Source organism: Excalfactoria chinensis, chromosome 16 (genome assembly GCF_039878825.1).
Source record: "Excalfactoria chinensis isolate bCotChi1 chromosome 16, bCotChi1.hap2, whole genome shotgun sequence".
NCBI lineage: Eukaryota > Metazoa > Chordata > Aves > Galliformes > Phasianidae > Excalfactoria > Excalfactoria chinensis.
The window spans coordinates 10747963-10765491 of NC_092840.1; the positions used below are offsets into that span (position 1 = coordinate 10747963).

The 17529-nt window shown below is 47.8% G+C and overlaps 1 protein-coding gene across 19 annotated transcripts in view; it reads left to right on the top strand.

Annotated features, from left to right (window-relative positions):
* Nucleotides 1–17529, top strand: part of ARVCF (ARVCF delta catenin family member) — a 158024-nt gene that overhangs the window by 64112 nt on the left and 76383 nt on the right. For 2 of the 19 annotated variants that reach the window (XM_072351290.1, XM_072351293.1), the window contains exon 1: nucleotides 434–686. The exons of 16 other annotated variants lie outside the window; for them this stretch is intronic. In XM_072351290.1, the coding sequence (XP_072207391.1) occupies nucleotides 666–686 (21 nt within the window). In that variant the 5' untranslated portion in view covers nucleotides 434–665. Of the gene's footprint in view, nucleotides 1–433; nucleotides 687–5652; nucleotides 5671–17529 lie in introns of those variants that run through there. One more of the 19 variants, XM_072351292.1, reaches the window with a different exon arrangement.

The window sequence follows — 17529 nt, forward strand, 5'->3', positions numbered from 1 at the left end:
CACTTTGTGTGCAAGATCCAAAAGGGAGGAAGCTGCGATTGCAGATGACCTTCCTGTGCTGCTGCTGCGCTAGGAATGGCGTTGGTCTCCAAGTGGGGTACGAAAAGTAAACAAGCCGGGGACTTTCCTTTCTCGTGCCGTCTCGCCGGCCATCCCTCTCGCGGAAGAGGCGCAGCGCCGCCCGGCAGCAGGTTGGCTGCAGGTTACCTGCAGGTTGGCAGCCGGTTACCCGCAGGTTTCCCCCTGCGCACGCTGCCCGCTCTCGCCCTTTGTCTGGCTCACGCACGGAGCTCCCCGTTGCGGGGCGGGCTCTGGGGACGCGGCTGAGCTGGGGACGGCCCCTCCCCGCGCCCCCCGGCCGGGCGCTCGCAGCCGCCGGGCGTGGCCCAGCCCCGGCCGCCCGTCGGTCCCCGCCCCCAGGGCCCGGGCGGCGGGAGCGGAGCCATGTGAGCGGGGTTTCCTCCCCTCGGGGCGGCGGCGCTTCTCCGCGGGGGGCTCTTCGCCCCGGATGGGCTCCGGCCGGAGGGAGGCAGCCGCTCGGGTCGCGAGCCGCGCTTCGGAACGGGGCTGCGGAGCCGGCCGGAGCGGGAGGCTGCGCGCTGCGAGGGGTCGCGGGGAGCGGGGCGCGTCTGTGCGAGGGGCGGCGCAGCCGGCGCCGTGCATCCATGCCTGCGGAACTCGAACAGGTCGGTGCGGGACTCGCGGCCTGAGGGGGGGCCGGGGGAAGCCGGGGCTGCTTCTTGCGGCTGAGCGCTGGGAGAGGTTTTGCTGCTGCCTGTTGTGCTCGCTGGTGAAACGCTCGAGGAAGCCAACTGTTGTCTTTGACCTTCTCGTCCTGCTCAGTAGATGTGGGGAACTCCTTGACGTAGAGCAGCTAGAAATAGAGCTTTGGGAAGGAAAGCTTGGCTATTGTGCTGTGCGATGTGTTTGCTTTTCCCAGACAGAGCGCCGCGCTCTCTTTGATTCTGTTGCTGAAGATACCAGGGAAATAACTTGTATTTCTTACCGTGTTATTTTAAACAGAAAGTCCTCTTTGCTGCTATGCGTATAATGAACTTAAAGCTTGGTGGGAGATTTCCGATGTCATTCCTTGCCTTGGGTTGTCGTTCGATGCTGCAGAGTGAAGCTGTGGCAGGTAGACAGCAAGGCCAGCGGGCTGCTGCATGTGGGATGCCCACTGCGGTGCCCCCAGGGCTGTCTGCTGAGCACAGGTGTCAGTGGGGGGTGGTTGATACACACTTCTTTAAATATCCTTTTTTTTCCTCTCCTGTTCTCATTTGAAGCAGCGTGTTGGGTGAGAGGAGTGTAGAATGCACTGCCTGTGTGTCCCTGAGTTTAAGTTCACTGCTCTGGAGTTGTTGGAGGTGCTTCAGTTTGCTTTAAGCATGCTGCACGCTGCTTTTCCATCCCAGCAGCAGAAGGCTGGATCGATTCTTGATGCAAACAGGATACGGGTTTCTCTTTAGTGGAAAGCAGCCCTTTCAGATGGGCCCCGCTGTGCTCACTCCCTTGTAGATGTGATGGTGGCGGCCACCCTGTCCGCTGGGGGCCCAGCTGGGTCAGCTGCCTTGCATGCCATTTGCATCCCGCGTCCTTTGGGGAGGGAGGCTCTGAGCTGTGCAGGAGCTGCTCCTGCTGCCTGCCCTGGGCTGCACGCGCTGTGCCATGAGCTGCTCATTTGCTGGACCTGGATGGATGTCAGCCTTGGTGGCAGGGAGCAGGATGCTAAGGGTGTGTTTGGTGCCTTCTGCTCTGTTCTCATCTTCTGGGCTTTCTGTGTGGATAGGAGGAGAAGCTCGAGTGAGTGGAAGATTACCATTAATCACTGCAGGTCATGCATTGCAGTTCATTTGTAAATTCTTCTTCCACATCAAAACAACAACAAAAAATGCCTGTGGTTTTAATTTTCATGCTGCTTTCACAGCTGAGGGTGAGACAGAGAAGTGTTACTTTATCTTTTCTGGTGGAGGATGGGCTCTTGATTTATTCTGAGGCCTTTCTGCAGCATAACTGATCGACTTGATGCTGCAACAGCATATTAGAGAATGGTTTGCTTAATGAAAGGCAGCGGTTCTAAACTGTGTTGTCAGAGAAATTTATTGTGTAGTTACAGAGCCTTTAGAAAGTAATTTTTTAACTTTAACGATCACAATTAAGTAAAATTAAGCCCAATGGATAAATGGTTACGGCTAGTGGCAATCCTACGCCACTATATACAATGGCTGAAGGGATTTCCGTCAGGTCAGCTGAAGGCTCGATGCCTTTAGAGACTCCTCGCATCTAAAACCTGAGCCAAGACAATTGCTGAATTGTAATTAAAAAGGACCAGGGCTGACCTCCAGCTCTCTGACTTCAGCTGAGAACGGGCACGTTCCCTCAAGGTCTGGGCCCCAGAGCAGCGTTGCACCTTGGAAGACTGGTGGGGCAAATGCACACGGAGAGCCAGTTCTCGTGGCTGTGATGGGAGGGCTGGCGTGTCCTGTGCTCTGCCTTCGCTCTTCCCTCTGCTGCTGGGGACTGCAGATGGAGACTGCTGAAGTTTGTCCGTGCACGCTTGAAATTCTTCAGTCTGTCTGCACAAAGTTCATGAAATCTGGAATTTTCTTGGGGTCTGTGACTGCTGAAATACCTTGCAGTACTGTGCGACGTATGGCTCTGATCTGGTCCTGAAACTTCCAGTGCTGGCTTGCCTTGGGGCTATGAAGTTGTGAAGGGGAAAGGAGTCACCCAGTGACTTTTGGCAAAAACTGTTCAGTTCTGCTATTTCTGCTTCAGAAAATACTTTGCAAACACGACTAATTCATGCCCTGAGCCCAGTCAGCTGCCTTTCCCCAGCACCTTGTCCCTGGAGCGTTCTGCTGGAGGTTGATGCTGATGTGAGCAAGTGTGGAAGCTTGGAGCTGGCAGGATGACAAATGGAGCGGTGCGTTAACGACTGACCTGCTGGGGTCTGTGTCAGCCATGGGAGGCTTAGGGAAGGTGTGCTCTTGGTGGTGCAGCCTGTGACAGCATCGTTGCTCTCTGGTCAGCTGGGCAGTGCATTGTTTTCACGGTGGTAGCAGTTGGGAGCTGCCTGCACTGGGCTCTTCTAACTTGTGCAGTGCCAGGAGCTTCTCTGGGGGCCTGGCTCTGCCATGAAGCATATCCTATGTCATGGAATGGGTCAGGGCTGCTGGACCAGTTCGCTGTGACAGCAGCACTGCTGGCTCCTGCCACTGCAGGTCAGAGAAGGAAACAGGCACTGCGGTGCCTTCAGTCGTGACAGAGTTCAGGCAGTAGGAGGTGGTGCTTGGTTTATGATGGAGGGTTTTATTTCTGGCGAAGAAACAGAATGTGGAATTGTGTTGGTACATTTTCTTGGGTTTTATTTTGCCTTTTAAGGATGTGGGGAGCTGCTGATTCTCCCTGTGCCCCAGCCGTGGAGTACAGAGCCAGGGGAGCAGTTTAAGAGTGAACCGAGTCCCCCAAGTTAAATCCTGAGATTAGGTGGTGTTTCAAATTGCTGCTTAAAGGAAAACTGACACTCAAACTTAGATAGTTCTGATTTCACAGTGTTCTTTGTGCCTCACATATTTCATTAGGTTGCGGCCCAGCTTTGTTTTCCTTTTGTTCACTTGTCTGCATGCCTGAGCAGTGAGCAAATGTAACTGTACCTGGGAGAAGCTTTATGAGCACGTAGGAGCTAAAGTCTTGCTTTCTCTGGACAGTCATAATCTTTTGCATCTACAAATGGGCAGGCATGATCTATTCTGTCTTACTGAGGTGGTGTTTCCATGAGCTCGGTGCTCCCTGTGCACTGCAGTAATGTGAAAATTCATTACTTCCAGTGGTGTTCTCTGCCCCTTTGATGAGTCAAGCCCACACCTGCTTACAGGAGGAAATTGAAATGCCTGAGTTTTCCCTTTTGGCTGATCCCACGCAGCTATCCTTCACAGCACAATCTCTTCTTTGGCATTCAGAAAATAAAGTGAAAACTCTTCTGAGTAGACGTGGGGAATATTTGAGCTTGGGAATTTCTGCCTCTGCAAGCGAAATCACTTGGCACAGCTCTGAACTTTTATTTTTAGTAAGACTTCCACAGCTAAACTATTGTTCAGAGAAGGAGCTGTTCCTGAAAGCCTGAAATGGAACCAGAAAGTGAGGGCTTATTTTTGTACCACAGAGAGTGTATTTGCTTGCAGAGCTGTGGCTGCAGCAATACAATTTGATTTAGATGCACACAGTGTAACAGTGATTGGAATCGTGCTGAACATTCAGAAGATTTTTCATCTTGCAGGCTTGTCATTCGTTCTGGAGCTGATGAGATGTGCGGTGTGGTCCCTTTGTGGATGGTGGGGCCCTGAGATGTAAGTGGTTCCATGGACGATGGGTTTATTCTGCTGTTTGAATTGTAAACTCTCAAATTGTTTTAGCAAGTTTTGCGTCTGAAACCATTTGTGTTTCTCTTTGATTAGATGGTTCTCAGGGGAATTCAATGTTAAGGGAATAAAGGCCGCTTTGGCTTCCAGGAGCAGCGCCGTGTGGACCTGAGCTGCTTTGTGTTGGGATGCATTAAACAAAGTGCATCAGTGTTTGTACCAGAAAGCTGCACAAAGGCTGGAGCTTTCCAAGCTTAAATGAGATGGAGTTGTTTGAATAAGGAGTTTAATACAGGTTGTTTAAAGCAGGCTAGATAAGAAAACCGGTATATAGGACTATATGTTGTGTTTCACGTCGTACTGCATTATGGCAATGGAAAACAAATGGTTTTGAATGGACAAAATGACTTATTTGTAAAACAGATTATCCAGGTGGCAGTAGATTTGTACTATCCTCCTACTTACTGTTCATGTAGTTTAAATGAAGAGGAATGTGTTGCCATTTACATTTATTCCAGCAGGTGTTTTCTGTTGCTGGCACCACACTGCTTGTTGGCTCCTCTGGGAAGTAGTGGCAGTGTGTTCTGGGACACCAGCGTTGCCCAGCTGGGCTGTTCTGGTGATTTCTTTGCCATTTCAAGTCTCTGATGGATCCTAGATGCGGGTTTTGGTGGTTTAAGAATGCAGCTCCTTGTACATCATAGCTGTGGTGCCCTAATGAGGCAGTGCTTAAGGTAATCTTTTCTGGGTTGTGGAAGGTTTCAACTGAAATGCTAAATGCTGTGGAAGTCAGGAGTGGCTTTGTAGGCGGTAGCTTTTACTCATAAATTACATACTGATAACTGCTTAGGGTTGTGGAATTTGGTTCTCACTGCTTTCACAGCGTTTGGCTGTGAGAAGTCCCTTTGGACTGCTGGATTGCTGGCAGACTTTCTGCTTTTTGGATGTGTTATTTTTTTAAGAGTAACTAGTAATATTAATAGTTGCCTTTAATTAAAAGGGAATGGTTATTTCTGTGCTTATAACTCAAAAGCTGCGTGGTTTCCTTACTTCCCCCAAGCGCTGCTGGAGCATTACTGTGCCTCGGGTGTTTTCTGTTGTGTTGGTAATGTTTTGAAATTATCTGGTGTGCTGCAAACAAAGTTCTTTACTGCCTGGTTGCTTTTTCCTTTTATTGCTGCTAGACCTTGTAAGTAGAGCCATCTATCAGTACCGGAGGAGAGACTGTCTTCATATCTTACGAGCATTCGTGTTCACTGGTGACAGCGAAAGGACCCGAGGGAGCAGCGTGGAGCTGCACTGGGAGCATCAGGTTGGTTTTAGGAAGGGGCTGTTCCCCAGAGGGTGGTGTGGCCTTGGGGTGGGCTGCCAGGGGGTGCTGGCAGCAGGCTGCCACAGTTCAAGCAGCACTTGCACAGTGTTGCCAGACTGATTTTCAGGTGGTCCTGTGCGCAGCTGGGAGTTGAGCACAGTGATCCTTATGGGTCCCTTCCAACCTGGGTGACTCTTAAAGCAGTAGCTGAATGCCCTGCTCCAGAGCAGCAAGTTTGTAGCCTTCCCCCTTCGTTGGGGCAGCATCATGGCAGTACTTGAAATATTCCCAAAACTTCTGCAGTTGAGTCATCCTGTTAGTGTGCCTTGGTTTATGTGTGCACAGAGCCTGGGTTGACACAGTGAGGTTGTTGGAAGCACTCGCTCAGTGTGCCTGCTGTTACAGGAGGGATGGTGCCCAGCCAGAGAAGCGAATAGAGGGAAGCAGGAGAGAAAGTGGAGTTCTGCTTTGCTGTGGAGAAAGGGAGGCACTGAGTGTTGGGAAGCGGGTTCTGGGTGGCACGTGGGGGTTAAGTACGTGGAGCTTTCTGGATGAAATTTCAATGAGTCTGTTATGCAGAAAACTTGTCCTTGCTTTCTCAGCTGGCAGCTAAGTCGCTAGGTATTAATAAAATATATGGGATCTTCTGAGGTCTTCTAGTTATGGCATTAATTCCCTTCTGCAAGGTGATTGTGCCCTAGCAGTAGCGCAGTATCAGAACCTGGGGCTGCAGTCCCCATCTCAATTCCTGTTTGTTGTGGTTTGAACAAGGTTGTAACTGCACCTCCTGGCTCCTCGTGCTGCTCTTTGGCCAAACAGAGTGGACTGTGATGTATTTACAAGACTTCTTAAAAACTGAATCGCGTGCATTAGCGTATGTAAATATAAGCAAATTTATGTAAACATATGTATGCCTGATGAGAAACATTTCACATCTGTCCTTAGCAATTTCATCTTATCTGGGTCATTCTTTCTCTTTCTGTCACGCGTGACATGATGTTGTGTTACCTGAGGTTGGAACGAATCCTGGTCACAGCAGCACATTTGTCTTGTATTTTATGACATGGTCCTATCACTTCCCACTTTCTTCTTTTTCCTATTCAGCTTTTCAGCCACTGGCTGCAGTGGTGCCACCTGCACAGCAATGTGTGCCTCCGGCAATTTGAAGGCATAATGCTGTGCTTCTGAGGTACAATATTATTCTTAGCAGAGTATTTCTGGAGGGAAGAGATGTCTGTTATTACATCAGAAATGGCAGCCATCACTCATTTGAGATGTGGGTGATGAGAAAAAGAGGCTCCTTTGAATAACATCCAGTAAATAAGAAGCAAACAGGAGGTGACTCTGCGCTCCTCTGTTGTCCGCAGCAGTAGGTGCAGAAAGAAGCGCTGATTTGTTACTTGTGTGACGGTGACAGAAAGACCTTGGCATTGGCAGCTGCAGCTTCCCTGTTTTTATCTATACAAAGTATTTTCCGTCAGTTTTATGAAAACAGAGAGAGAGAAAGGGAGTGTCGTTCGGTTTGCTTGTTGGAAAGGTTTCCGCCCTTTCTAACAAAATGCATTTTAAAGTATCTAAGCTACTCTAAAAGTAATGCCTCCTATTTGTTTCCACGGCGGGTGGGTTCAGGAAGCTTTGCACGAGGGAACTGCTGGTTGGACCTGCATCTGCCACGTGTGGGATGCTGAGGGAGGGGTCACATCCACGGCAGCTGGAGTGATGTGCGCCCGTGTAAATCCACTGCAGATGTGTGGGTGTGTTTCATGAGCTGTTGCCCTTTGAATTTTCTTGTTTTCAGAGGAACTTGGCGGAGCCGTGTCATGTGGATACTGTTCTGGCAAGTGGAGTCACAAAAATATTTATGGAGACTGTTGGGTCCTTCTCCTGTGCACTGATCCCCCCCTTCCTGCATCCAGAACTCCCTGAAGTGTTCTGTTCTATTCATGGACATCCCTGCTTTTCTTTTAAAGGGACAGAGCCTGTTGTGAGCTGGGCACTTGCATTGGGAATGAAAGAGTTAAGAATAATCTGATTGCAGGGCTGAGATCTGTTTGAACTTGTGGGCTCTTGAAAGAAAATGCCATTCAGCACCGTTGCACAGAGTTATTTCATTCTTAATTTTAATTGACGTGTCCCAGAATGCAGCCTGCTCTGAGGAATCCTTACAGTACGGAGATGGTTTTTGAGTCAGTGTGTCCATAAAGTGTTTTTAATTCAGGTCATTAATTTCCCTTTTGGTACTGACGTTCTTTTCAGTTAACTTACTCATGAGGTTTATAAAATCTGAATGAATCTTTCCCTAAATAAGATGTCGGGTGCCTGCAGGGGCTGCGGCTTGGTGACCTGGAGCTGCTTCTCCCCTCCCATCCCTGTGTGCCCCCCTGGGCCACCAGCCAGCAGAGAGGGACGCTGCTGTGTGGGTGCTGCCCCTGCCTTCAGCTGCGGGATCCCATGGAACGGTAGCAAGAATGGAGTCATTTGATTCCTGGTTGTAAAAGTGGCATCAATGTGTCACCTTTCTTAGCGGAAAAAAAAGGATTAAGCAGAAACTTGTGCTGGCGTAGCATCAATTTTTCATTCGTCTTCTGGGTTTAATTAAAATCCAATTATTTCTGATGCCAGTGATAGCAGCAGGGCTGTGCAGCTCCGTTTTTAGATAGTTGTGGGGAGTAGGGAAACTCACATGAAATATTTTGAATATTTTATGTCTTCAGGATTGATAACATACTTAAAATAAATTGTATGATAGTCCCATATTGGGTTTATCCCAGAATTAATTTCTGCCCAGGCTGGCGCTGACTTCATAAGTTCTTAGCCAGAGCCTGTGGTCTCCTTCACATCTTTCCATCACTGGTAAGCAAGTGAATTTCACTTCTGGCGTGCTGTACAGGCACTGTGTGTTTGTGCTCTTGAACGGCTGACTGACTGCCTTAGCGATGGTGGGAGCTGCATCAATTATTAAAGCTCAGCCCAGCTTGGTTTTGTCCAGCATTAGAGCAGCCACAGCTGCTGAAGTTCCAACTGGAGGAGTGTGAGAGCTTTCTTCTCAGCAGCGTCATTCCACTTGGGTATGCTTTTGTGTACACTGAGAATCTATTAGTGTACTAGTGTCTATTTCTGAACTAGAGCATGGGTAGTATTACCAAGTATGCTTTTCAGGAGCTGTGCTATAAAGACTTGGAGTGTGTTCCCATGTATTTGGCTTTTGGTGCCTTCAGAACTTCTGCTTTCCTTTCTCCCCTGCAGATGTTAACATGCTATGTTAATATGCACCTTGCTCTGCGCAGGGAAGAAGTACTTCCAGTGCCATTCACCTTGCAGTAAAACCAGTGGCTGCTATTCCACCTGATGTGCTTTCAGTATGGCTGCTGGTTTGGGCTTTTAACAGGCGCTGAGGTTGGATCACTTTCATGCTGTCCCTGGGAGTTAGGATCGCTGTCCCTCTAGGACCAGCCCTCACAGCAGAGCGGAGGTTCCAAGGGAAAACAAGGAGCTGTTTGAATCTCTTCCAGTCTCGGGGAAGACGGAGGTCTGTGCTTTTTGTTCTGCTCCTGTGTGCTGCAGCACGCAGTTGTGAAGTGTCATATTCTGGTCTGACACAGAGTGGGAGTTATTTGACATCTCCGCTGATGCTCTGCTTGCCACTTCTGTGATGAAGTTCCCCATCAAGTATTACAGAAACTTGTAGGAGCTTTGTCACTAATGATGACAGAAATGTGTGTCTGGACCATTTGTGGCTCGGTGGACCTTAAGACTGCTGGGTGCAGGCTCACAGTGGCCGAAGTCGCTGCTAGTAGTGATTATCTCTGGATTTTTTTTGTCTGCGTTGCACTTTGTTCTTATTTGGGCTAATGAAGAACTACTACTTGTTATTATGTTAGGGTCACTCGGAGGGTAAGTGAAAGCAGCTCATTGTTCAGGTTCGAACTCCAGACTTTCCACAAGTCTCTGGAGACAGTGGTTGTCACTTTTCTCCTTTCTACCCATCCAGGCACATTGAATAGAATGGATTGTTTCTTGGCATAGTCCAAGTTCTTCTAGGAATGTCTTTATCTCTGGGAGCAATTTGATGTACAGGAAATGCATTCGGCTTCTTGCAGTGGATGCATCAAGAAAATCTGAGTAGATAATTAATCCAAGGATTGGGAAATTAATTGAGAGGGAAATTGTTGCTTTAAAGATGTGCTAAATAATCACCATTTCACTATATTTAGCTGTCTGTTAAGATGTAGAGAAGACAAACCTCTCAGTCTGGTACTCCATATTTTGGAAGGGCAGCTCAACACAAACAGGCAAACATTTCTACTTCTGTCTCTCCGGGTTTCCCTTGGTGCAGGCAGTTTGCTGTCGGCTGTCAGTAACGTGTGAGAGCTGCTGGATTCCTGCCTTCCTGCATGCTGTTCAAAATGTCCTTTTTCTTTTCAGCACTGGAAGTTGTCCAGGTGAGCACACAGGTACTTGGGAGCTGAGGGGGCTGGGGGTTCTGCTTTCCCCAGGTTCAGTGGTGGTGCTTGAGGAATGACCTGAAGTAATGTGACCCTTCGGGAAAGTCAGAGATCTCCCTCTGTGTTGTCTTTGGGAAGCAGAAGAATTGGTGGCAGAGGCAAGGTGTTTCTGGGCTCACTCTTTAGTCCATAACGCTTCAGGTTGTGGCATGGTAATGTAGTTATTTGGACAGATGTGCTGTGGGCTGAGTAGGTACCCAGGAGACAAACCTTTACAAAGTGCTCCAGCCTTATTGTTATATCTGTACCTGTCTGTCTGATGGGCAGGAGGAGACTCGAGGTCTTTTTCTGTCTCAGTCAGCAAGCTGCATTTGCCTTATTTAGTCCCCAGTAGAGATGCTAATTACTGTGTGAGCATTTATAGCTGCTGCGGGTTTGAATGTGGGGGAGGCAATTCGGAAAGCCTTTGAGGTTGTGTTTTTTTCCTGTTGCTTTGCCTTAGGGTGGAGAGTGTCTCAAGAGGAACTGAAATGCAGATTTGCACTTTCAAAAATAGTGGGATATGTTTTGGTGGCTAAAACGGGATTGCTGGTAGGAAGAGGTGCAGGAAGGAACCTCTGGGTCTGTCGGTTCTGTGCCCAGCCCAGGCAGGGCCACCCCGAGCAGGCAGCTCAGCACCGTGCCCTCATGGCCTTGGGATGTCCGTGAGGATGGAGGCTCCGCAGCCTCTCGGGGCACCCAGTGCCAGCGCTGTGGGGCCGCACAGTCAGGAAGTGTTTCCTGGCTCCAACAGCTTCCTGTTGTGTCCCGGGCACCTCTGAAAAGAGCCTGGCTCCTCCCCACAACATCCCTTCAGGTTGTTCTACACTCTGATGAGCTCCTCTGTGAGGCTTCTCCAAGTCGAGCATCCTCAGCTCCCTCAGCTGCAAGGCACGCTGCTGCTGCAGAGTGGTGTGCGCTGCCTTCCCCCTCAGCTGGAGATGGCTGGGGAGCTTGCTGGGCTTCAAGTGGAAGTTCCTCAGCAGAGTGTTTGGAAACAGTATTCTTCAGGTTGTACCAGTTCAAAAAAACAACGCCCTGAGCATGCCAAAAAAGCTGAAAAAATTCAGACGTGGCCTATTTAAAAGAAAGAAACGTGCAGACCGTTAGTTTTTAAGGGAACTGCTCAGTAGAGAGGGAACCATCCGAGAGGTTATGTATCTCAGATAGCAAAAGCATGATGGAACCCCATATGAAACAGGAGACTTGTCTGATGCTGTGCAACTTAATTATTGAAGGATGCTCTGGGGTTGTGAGAGGGGTCGTGTTTATGGAAGTCTTAGTTAAGATAAGTAGAGTTGTATTTTAAAACTAAGATAAGGGGGGGGTAAGTGGGAAGATTTTAGGAGATGCTCTCAAGCTTGTTGCAAACAGAGAAGGCATTATTTATTTTACATGAGCCTTTTTCTTCCTGTTGCATAATTTCTGTCATTTTTGTGTACTTAATTTGAGGGAAAACAAGTGGATTTGGTAAATAATTTTCTCCCCATGGTGGCATTCCAGATTGTTTCAAAGACTCATCCTCAACGTTGCATTTTTGGTATATGTGATAAGCTTTGTTGGCTGTTGGGCTGATTAGGGCACTGCTCTCTGGGCAGTGGTGCATCAGAACAATGTGCACTGCAGTGCTTTGGCTGGGACTGAATGGAAGTTACCCGAGTGAGAATTCCCTGATGACACCAGAGCCCGACCATTGGCACTGTGCAATATGTGTGGCTGCAGTGAAGCTGCTTTACTGGAACATAACAAAAAGTCCCTTCCAACACAAACCATTCTATGATTCTTAGTGAAAAATAAGTAAGAATTGCCTGTTTTCCTGAGGTGTTTCAGAAACTTCAGCTTTTCTTTTACACAGAGGCTATTAAAGCATCTTTCTGATGCTAAAACACTAAATCCTCATCTAGGCCCATAGGACTTGTTAGCTGACAGTGCATTTGGGTTTTAATCCTTATGGTTAAGAGTGGGCTGGTGTGTACAGTCCTGTGGCTTGCTTGGGTTGGAATGTTCTGCTCACGTTTTTTTACATAGGTCCATGTTCGCTGCTTGTGGTCTTTGGAGAAGAAAGGGGCCGTAAATAACTTGGGTTTTGAAATATACATGCGTGGTTTGCAAGAGAACTGTCCTTGCGGAGCAGCAGCAGCGTGCTGTGCCATAAGAATGTAAACTGTCAACAGTTTATGGTTTGTGTGTTGGGGCTTTATTTGTTTGGTTTTTGTTTCTTAGCATAATGAAGAACTGTATTTGTTTGGGGCCTCAGTGAGCTGTTGCCAGGCCCTCCGCGTTTTTGATGACGTTAATTTCTGTATGTGTGTTTTAATTCGGTTTGTTTCCCATTCTCTTGACATGCTGATTGATTCCTGTGTTTTCCTGCAACCAGCTCTCATTACTGAGCAGGCACGAAGGACAACAGGATTCCCTGCTGCCAACAGGCTCTCTTCCAGCAAGCTGCTTTTTTTTCTGGAGCAGATGCATCTTCTTTGCTAGGTTGGGGAAAGCTCTGCAAGACTTCTGCTGCTTTGCCCAAGCACTTGCACTGCTGAAATCTGGAAGCCAGCCACTGATGACATGAGCATCACAAAGTGTTTTCATGAATTCAGATGCCACTATGAATTTCACGATTCAGGCAACAGTGAAGCTGAGCCCTGGAAATGGTGACCCATCAGAAATGATGTATTCTGGGTACTGTTAGGTTAGGGGTGCAGAGCTTCCCAGGGGAAAGTATGGGTTTCTTTCCAAAAACATCTTGGTATCTCCAGGGCTGAAGCAGTGTGTCCTACTCTGCTGGAGCAGCAGAAGGGCTCTCACCTCTGTGCCCTGGCAGTAGGGAGATGAGGCTGTCTTGTTTTCTGATAGCTCTGTAGCTGATCTTCACATCTGCAGCTCATTGCTGTGCCTGTGTGATACGACTTCCTTCAGCAGACAGCTTGTAGAAGTACTGCGCTCTGCTTCTGAGACTTCTTGTAAAGGGATAGGACCCACTTCTGTTAAACTCTTTAACTTTTAAACGTGTTTTTATTCCCTTTTGCTTTCTGTCTTCCTCTCCCAGAGGTGGCCCAAGTGTTTTAGAAACAACATAGTCAAGTGGAGTTCATTGAATAATTCAACTGTTGCCTGAAGTGATAGTAAAAAGAGGACGACCCATTTAATAAATCAACCAGAGCTAAAAGCTCTGTGGTTTGTAAATGTTCATCTACCCTGCCTGTGAACTATCTGAATTTCTCTTCAGAAGCTCCTTTGTTTTTTTTCCTCCCCTCACTTGGGCTTTACCTGTTCCAGAAGGGCGCCTTCCCACCTGAGCCACCCATGGAAGCTGTTTCTGTTTGGCAGATCCATTTCAGAGAGCACCAGGGCTATCACTTCAGCAGCGTGGCATTGTGTGACCCCTCTTCTCCATCCACATGGTGCTTCTGTTGAGCTGTCCTCTCCTGTCGTTGCTGTGTGGTGCTTTCTGTAAAGGGCCTATGGCATTTCCTTGTATCGAAAGCTCTGCTGCAGCAGGAACTCCTCCAGACATCACTTGGGGACTCCTTGACCGCTCTCTCCACAAAGTAAAGCAATCTTTTGGCTTCTTGGAGCAATGGGAGTATCCTTTCTTTTCTTTTTCCCTTAGGTCAGAGAACTTCCTAAGTGCTCGTTGTTGCTTATTGGTGCATTGGACCTCTGTTATCTAAAGCAGGTTTAGATGCAGAGTACTGTCTTTAAGGGAACTGCACAGAGATGTGAGTATCTAGTTAGTAAACCTCCTGCAAAAGGCATTTTTGTCTGTTGCCTGTGTCAGCCTTTTCTTTAAATCTCTTTGGACAGGAGTTTGGCAGTACATCGCTGTGCTGCAGTATAAATTGCTCTTTTCATTGTTACTGTAATTGTCAACCAATCCCACAGCCATGGTCACCCAGCCATCACAGCCTTATTTTTCTGCTGGGGTGCAACATTTCATGGGGCGCTCTGGGATCCCATCCCAGCTGATAAATGTGCTTCTCAGTTGTGGCTTGGTTGAAACACTAGCAAAGTGTTCAATTAGAGCCGTGCTATGTGCCTTGAAATGCTGTGTGCCTTGTAGTTTATTGCTTGTTTTCCTTATTTTAGTGGCCTCTCCTTCAGACTCTGCATCTGGGTTTGCTCTGGCCTTGTTGCATTTCTGAGCAGTACGCTTCAGAGGCTGCTGGGGACAAGTGTGTGAACGTTAATGTGTGTAAATAAATGATTGTAGGTCTGAAATCAAAGTCTGGGGATAAATGATCCATTTGTTTCCCTTGCTTGTTTTGACTGGATACTTGAATTACCAACTACAGTGCGTGCCGTAGTGCGTTAAACAGCGCTGAATGGGAGGCTGCAGTGAGCCCCTGGGTTGGGTTGCTGAGGTTGGTGCTCTCAGTGCCGAGCCCAGGGCAGGCTTTGCTGGTCCTGCTGTGAGTGCTGAGGTGGTGCCTTCTGCAATAACATTCTGTGCCATTTGAAGCATCCCAAACCTCTTTCTTAATCAAGAGAGAGCGAGGAAACATCATGCCTGGTAGTTTTCAAGAGCTTTTGGCTATTTTTGTACTCTGCTGTGTGTATTTTTTGGAAGTGATTTGATTGCTTTCTCTCTAGCTGTAGGGCAAAGAGCTTCCTATTGCAACACAGGGCTTCTTCCCCACCTCCTAACAGCAAGTGTATTCACAATTAAATAAAAATGAAGAACACTGGCCGTTCTCATTTGTTCCTCTTGACAGTTTCAGAGGACGTATTGCAGACATGAGCTGGAGAGCAGCATGTCTGGGTTTTCTTGTGCCGCCCATCCTTTCCATGCTGAGATCTCCTGGTGTGTGTTGGTTCATGTGCCTTGAGAGTTCAGAAATGCCCCAGGTGAATGTTATGTGCTTAAGCCTTTGAGAGCTGATATTTTGTTGTCGAAGCTCTTCTGTTGAAGCAACAGTGTTTCAGATAATTCAAGTGAATGTATGAGCTTCCAGTTGCAGTGAATCACTTGAGCCCCAACCATGCAAAACCTCATTGCACAAGTTGTCCTTGTGGAAAAGCTGCTGGCTTCTGGGCTGCGTGATGAGAAGGACTGGGGAGAGCACAGATAGCTGCACAGTAGAAAGTCAGTGGTTGTGTATCCAGGATCTGATCCAACTTCTTTTGGCTTTCATGAGCCCACCCTGCAAATAAATTAGCATCTGCCCCCTCACTCCCTGTCACCACATCATGGCTTTGTGCAGGAAGGAGGCAATAAATGAGGCAGACTGACATGGGAAGCAGCATGTTCTGTCGCTGGGTGGTTTTGAGTCCTTTTCCTGTAAACGAGGCTTTTGCTGGTCACCTTGAAATGTCAGAGAAAAGAGCAAAGGCCCAGCTGTTCGGAGCCCAGTTCTCGTTTAAGAAGTTCTTTTGCAGTAAGTATAGCTGATTTGGAGCAGTTTCAGAGAGTGTTTTTCAAAGAGATCAGGGATTTAGTTTGTTTTTAAGCTCCATTTAAAAGAAAACCTGCCAGTTTTTACTGATCAGCTTTAATTTAATTTTTCCCACTTGCCGTGCCAGCAGCAAGATCTCTTATCTACCTGCGTGCCCAGGCCAAGCCAATAAATTCTAAATGGCTCCTCAATTATTTTCTATCTTGCACATTTTTATGAGGTTATTGAAGGGCTCATTTGATGCACACTCAGATGAGCAGAGGAAATTAAACTGTTTTTCCCTTCTTCCCTCCCTATAATACGGTTTGACTTGAAATCACAAAATGCTCTTTTAAGGTCTCTGAAGTAGGCAATGGAATTGCTTTCAACTATCTTTTTTCATAAGTGCTGATGTAAAAGTGTGGGCTTTTTACCTGTTTGTAAACTGATTTGTGTTTTCCTTTGAAATCTTGCTGTGCTGCTAAAAGGTTGTCCTGTCCCAATGTGGAGGAAGGACTATGTGTTACTATAGAACAGAGTGGCCAGGGGGGTTGTGATTTCCATGCTGTGTCATCTTCATGCAACCACGTTGAAGTCATTGTCCTCTCTACTGTTTCTGCATAATCATATTGAGGAATCTGGCCCCCGCGGAGCTGACTGCAACAAAAGCTGATTATGTTCCATAAGTGCTTTGCTGTTGGGTGTGCTCACACACAGGCTGCCCGAAGCACAAGCCATCCTTACGCTGCTGCTCCAGGGTGCCAGCCACATTTGCTTGTCCGTGTAAGAGCCTGCGGGCTGCTGCTGTGAAAGCTGGTTCCAAAACTCTGCGCCATCTCTTGTTCATGCCCTGCATCCTGTGTGTGAGAGGCAGGATCTCTTGTTCCTGTAAGGTTTCTTTGGTTGCTTGTTGCGAGCAGATTGACCCTTTTGTATTGGGAGGAACTGTATTCCAGATGTGCATCTACCAACAGTAGTGGGAGAAACACTGGGCGTCCACAGAGCTTCTAGGTACTTCTAGAAGTGTTGCCTGACAGATTAGAGGAATGATAAGCTTTTAAAAGACCAGCTGGTAAACCAGAGCTACCTGGTGACTGTTACATCTGTGTTACATTAGTAGCAAATCAGTGAAGTTTTGTGTGCACGTTCGTATCTTCATGCTAAAGAAGCAGAGTGATTTGAGTGGCTCAGCTGGTAACAGCTGCCCTGTTTTTGTGGGGGAAGGAGGTGGTGTCTTTAATGGAGGGCTGATGATGGGCCAGCAGCTCCTTCCCTGCCCACACTGCAGCCTGCCAGCAGGGTCAGTGCATGAGCCAGCCCCACCGGCACAGCAGATGGCAAGACTAGCACTGTGGTGAGATGCTTAATAAGAACAATTGCTCCTGGTGAGCCCAGGCTATTGATTAATGAATACAGAAATCAGCAGTGAGGATGCAAGGAGGAAAAACCAGCTTCCCCCGGAAGGATTACTGTAAAGGAAAGGCAACAGTGAGCTGGTGAGCTACAAAATTAGCTACAAGAGTCTTCCTAGGAGCAGTGCGTGAGTGCTGTGTACAACCTGCAGGCTCCAAGGCAAGAAAAACCTCAAGTAGTGCTGTGTTTTCCAGCTGTTTGTCTGAGCAGGGTTTGTGTGACTGGAGGAATTATCCAGGCTTGGTATTTGTTATGACAGCCCCACTTTTCTTCATGTCAGTGTGAAGAAATTGCATTTGAGATTTGACCTATGGGAGTGTAGAGCTTCAGTTTGGAGACTAGAGAACTGTTTGTGGTCTTGGAGGAAAAGATTTTTTGAGTGCACAGGGATGGATCTGCAGGAGGAGAAAACACTTTGAACGTTCATAAAGGTGTGGAGACTGAACTGCAGGGCTTTGGTCCAATGGCAGAGCTTTCTCTTAGTACGTAGGGATAAGGAAATGGGGACGGGGAGTGACTCCAAAATGCTGTTTCTACCTTCGTAGAAGCAGTTTGCGTTTGTCTGCCAGCTAAAAGTTGAGAACTTCTCT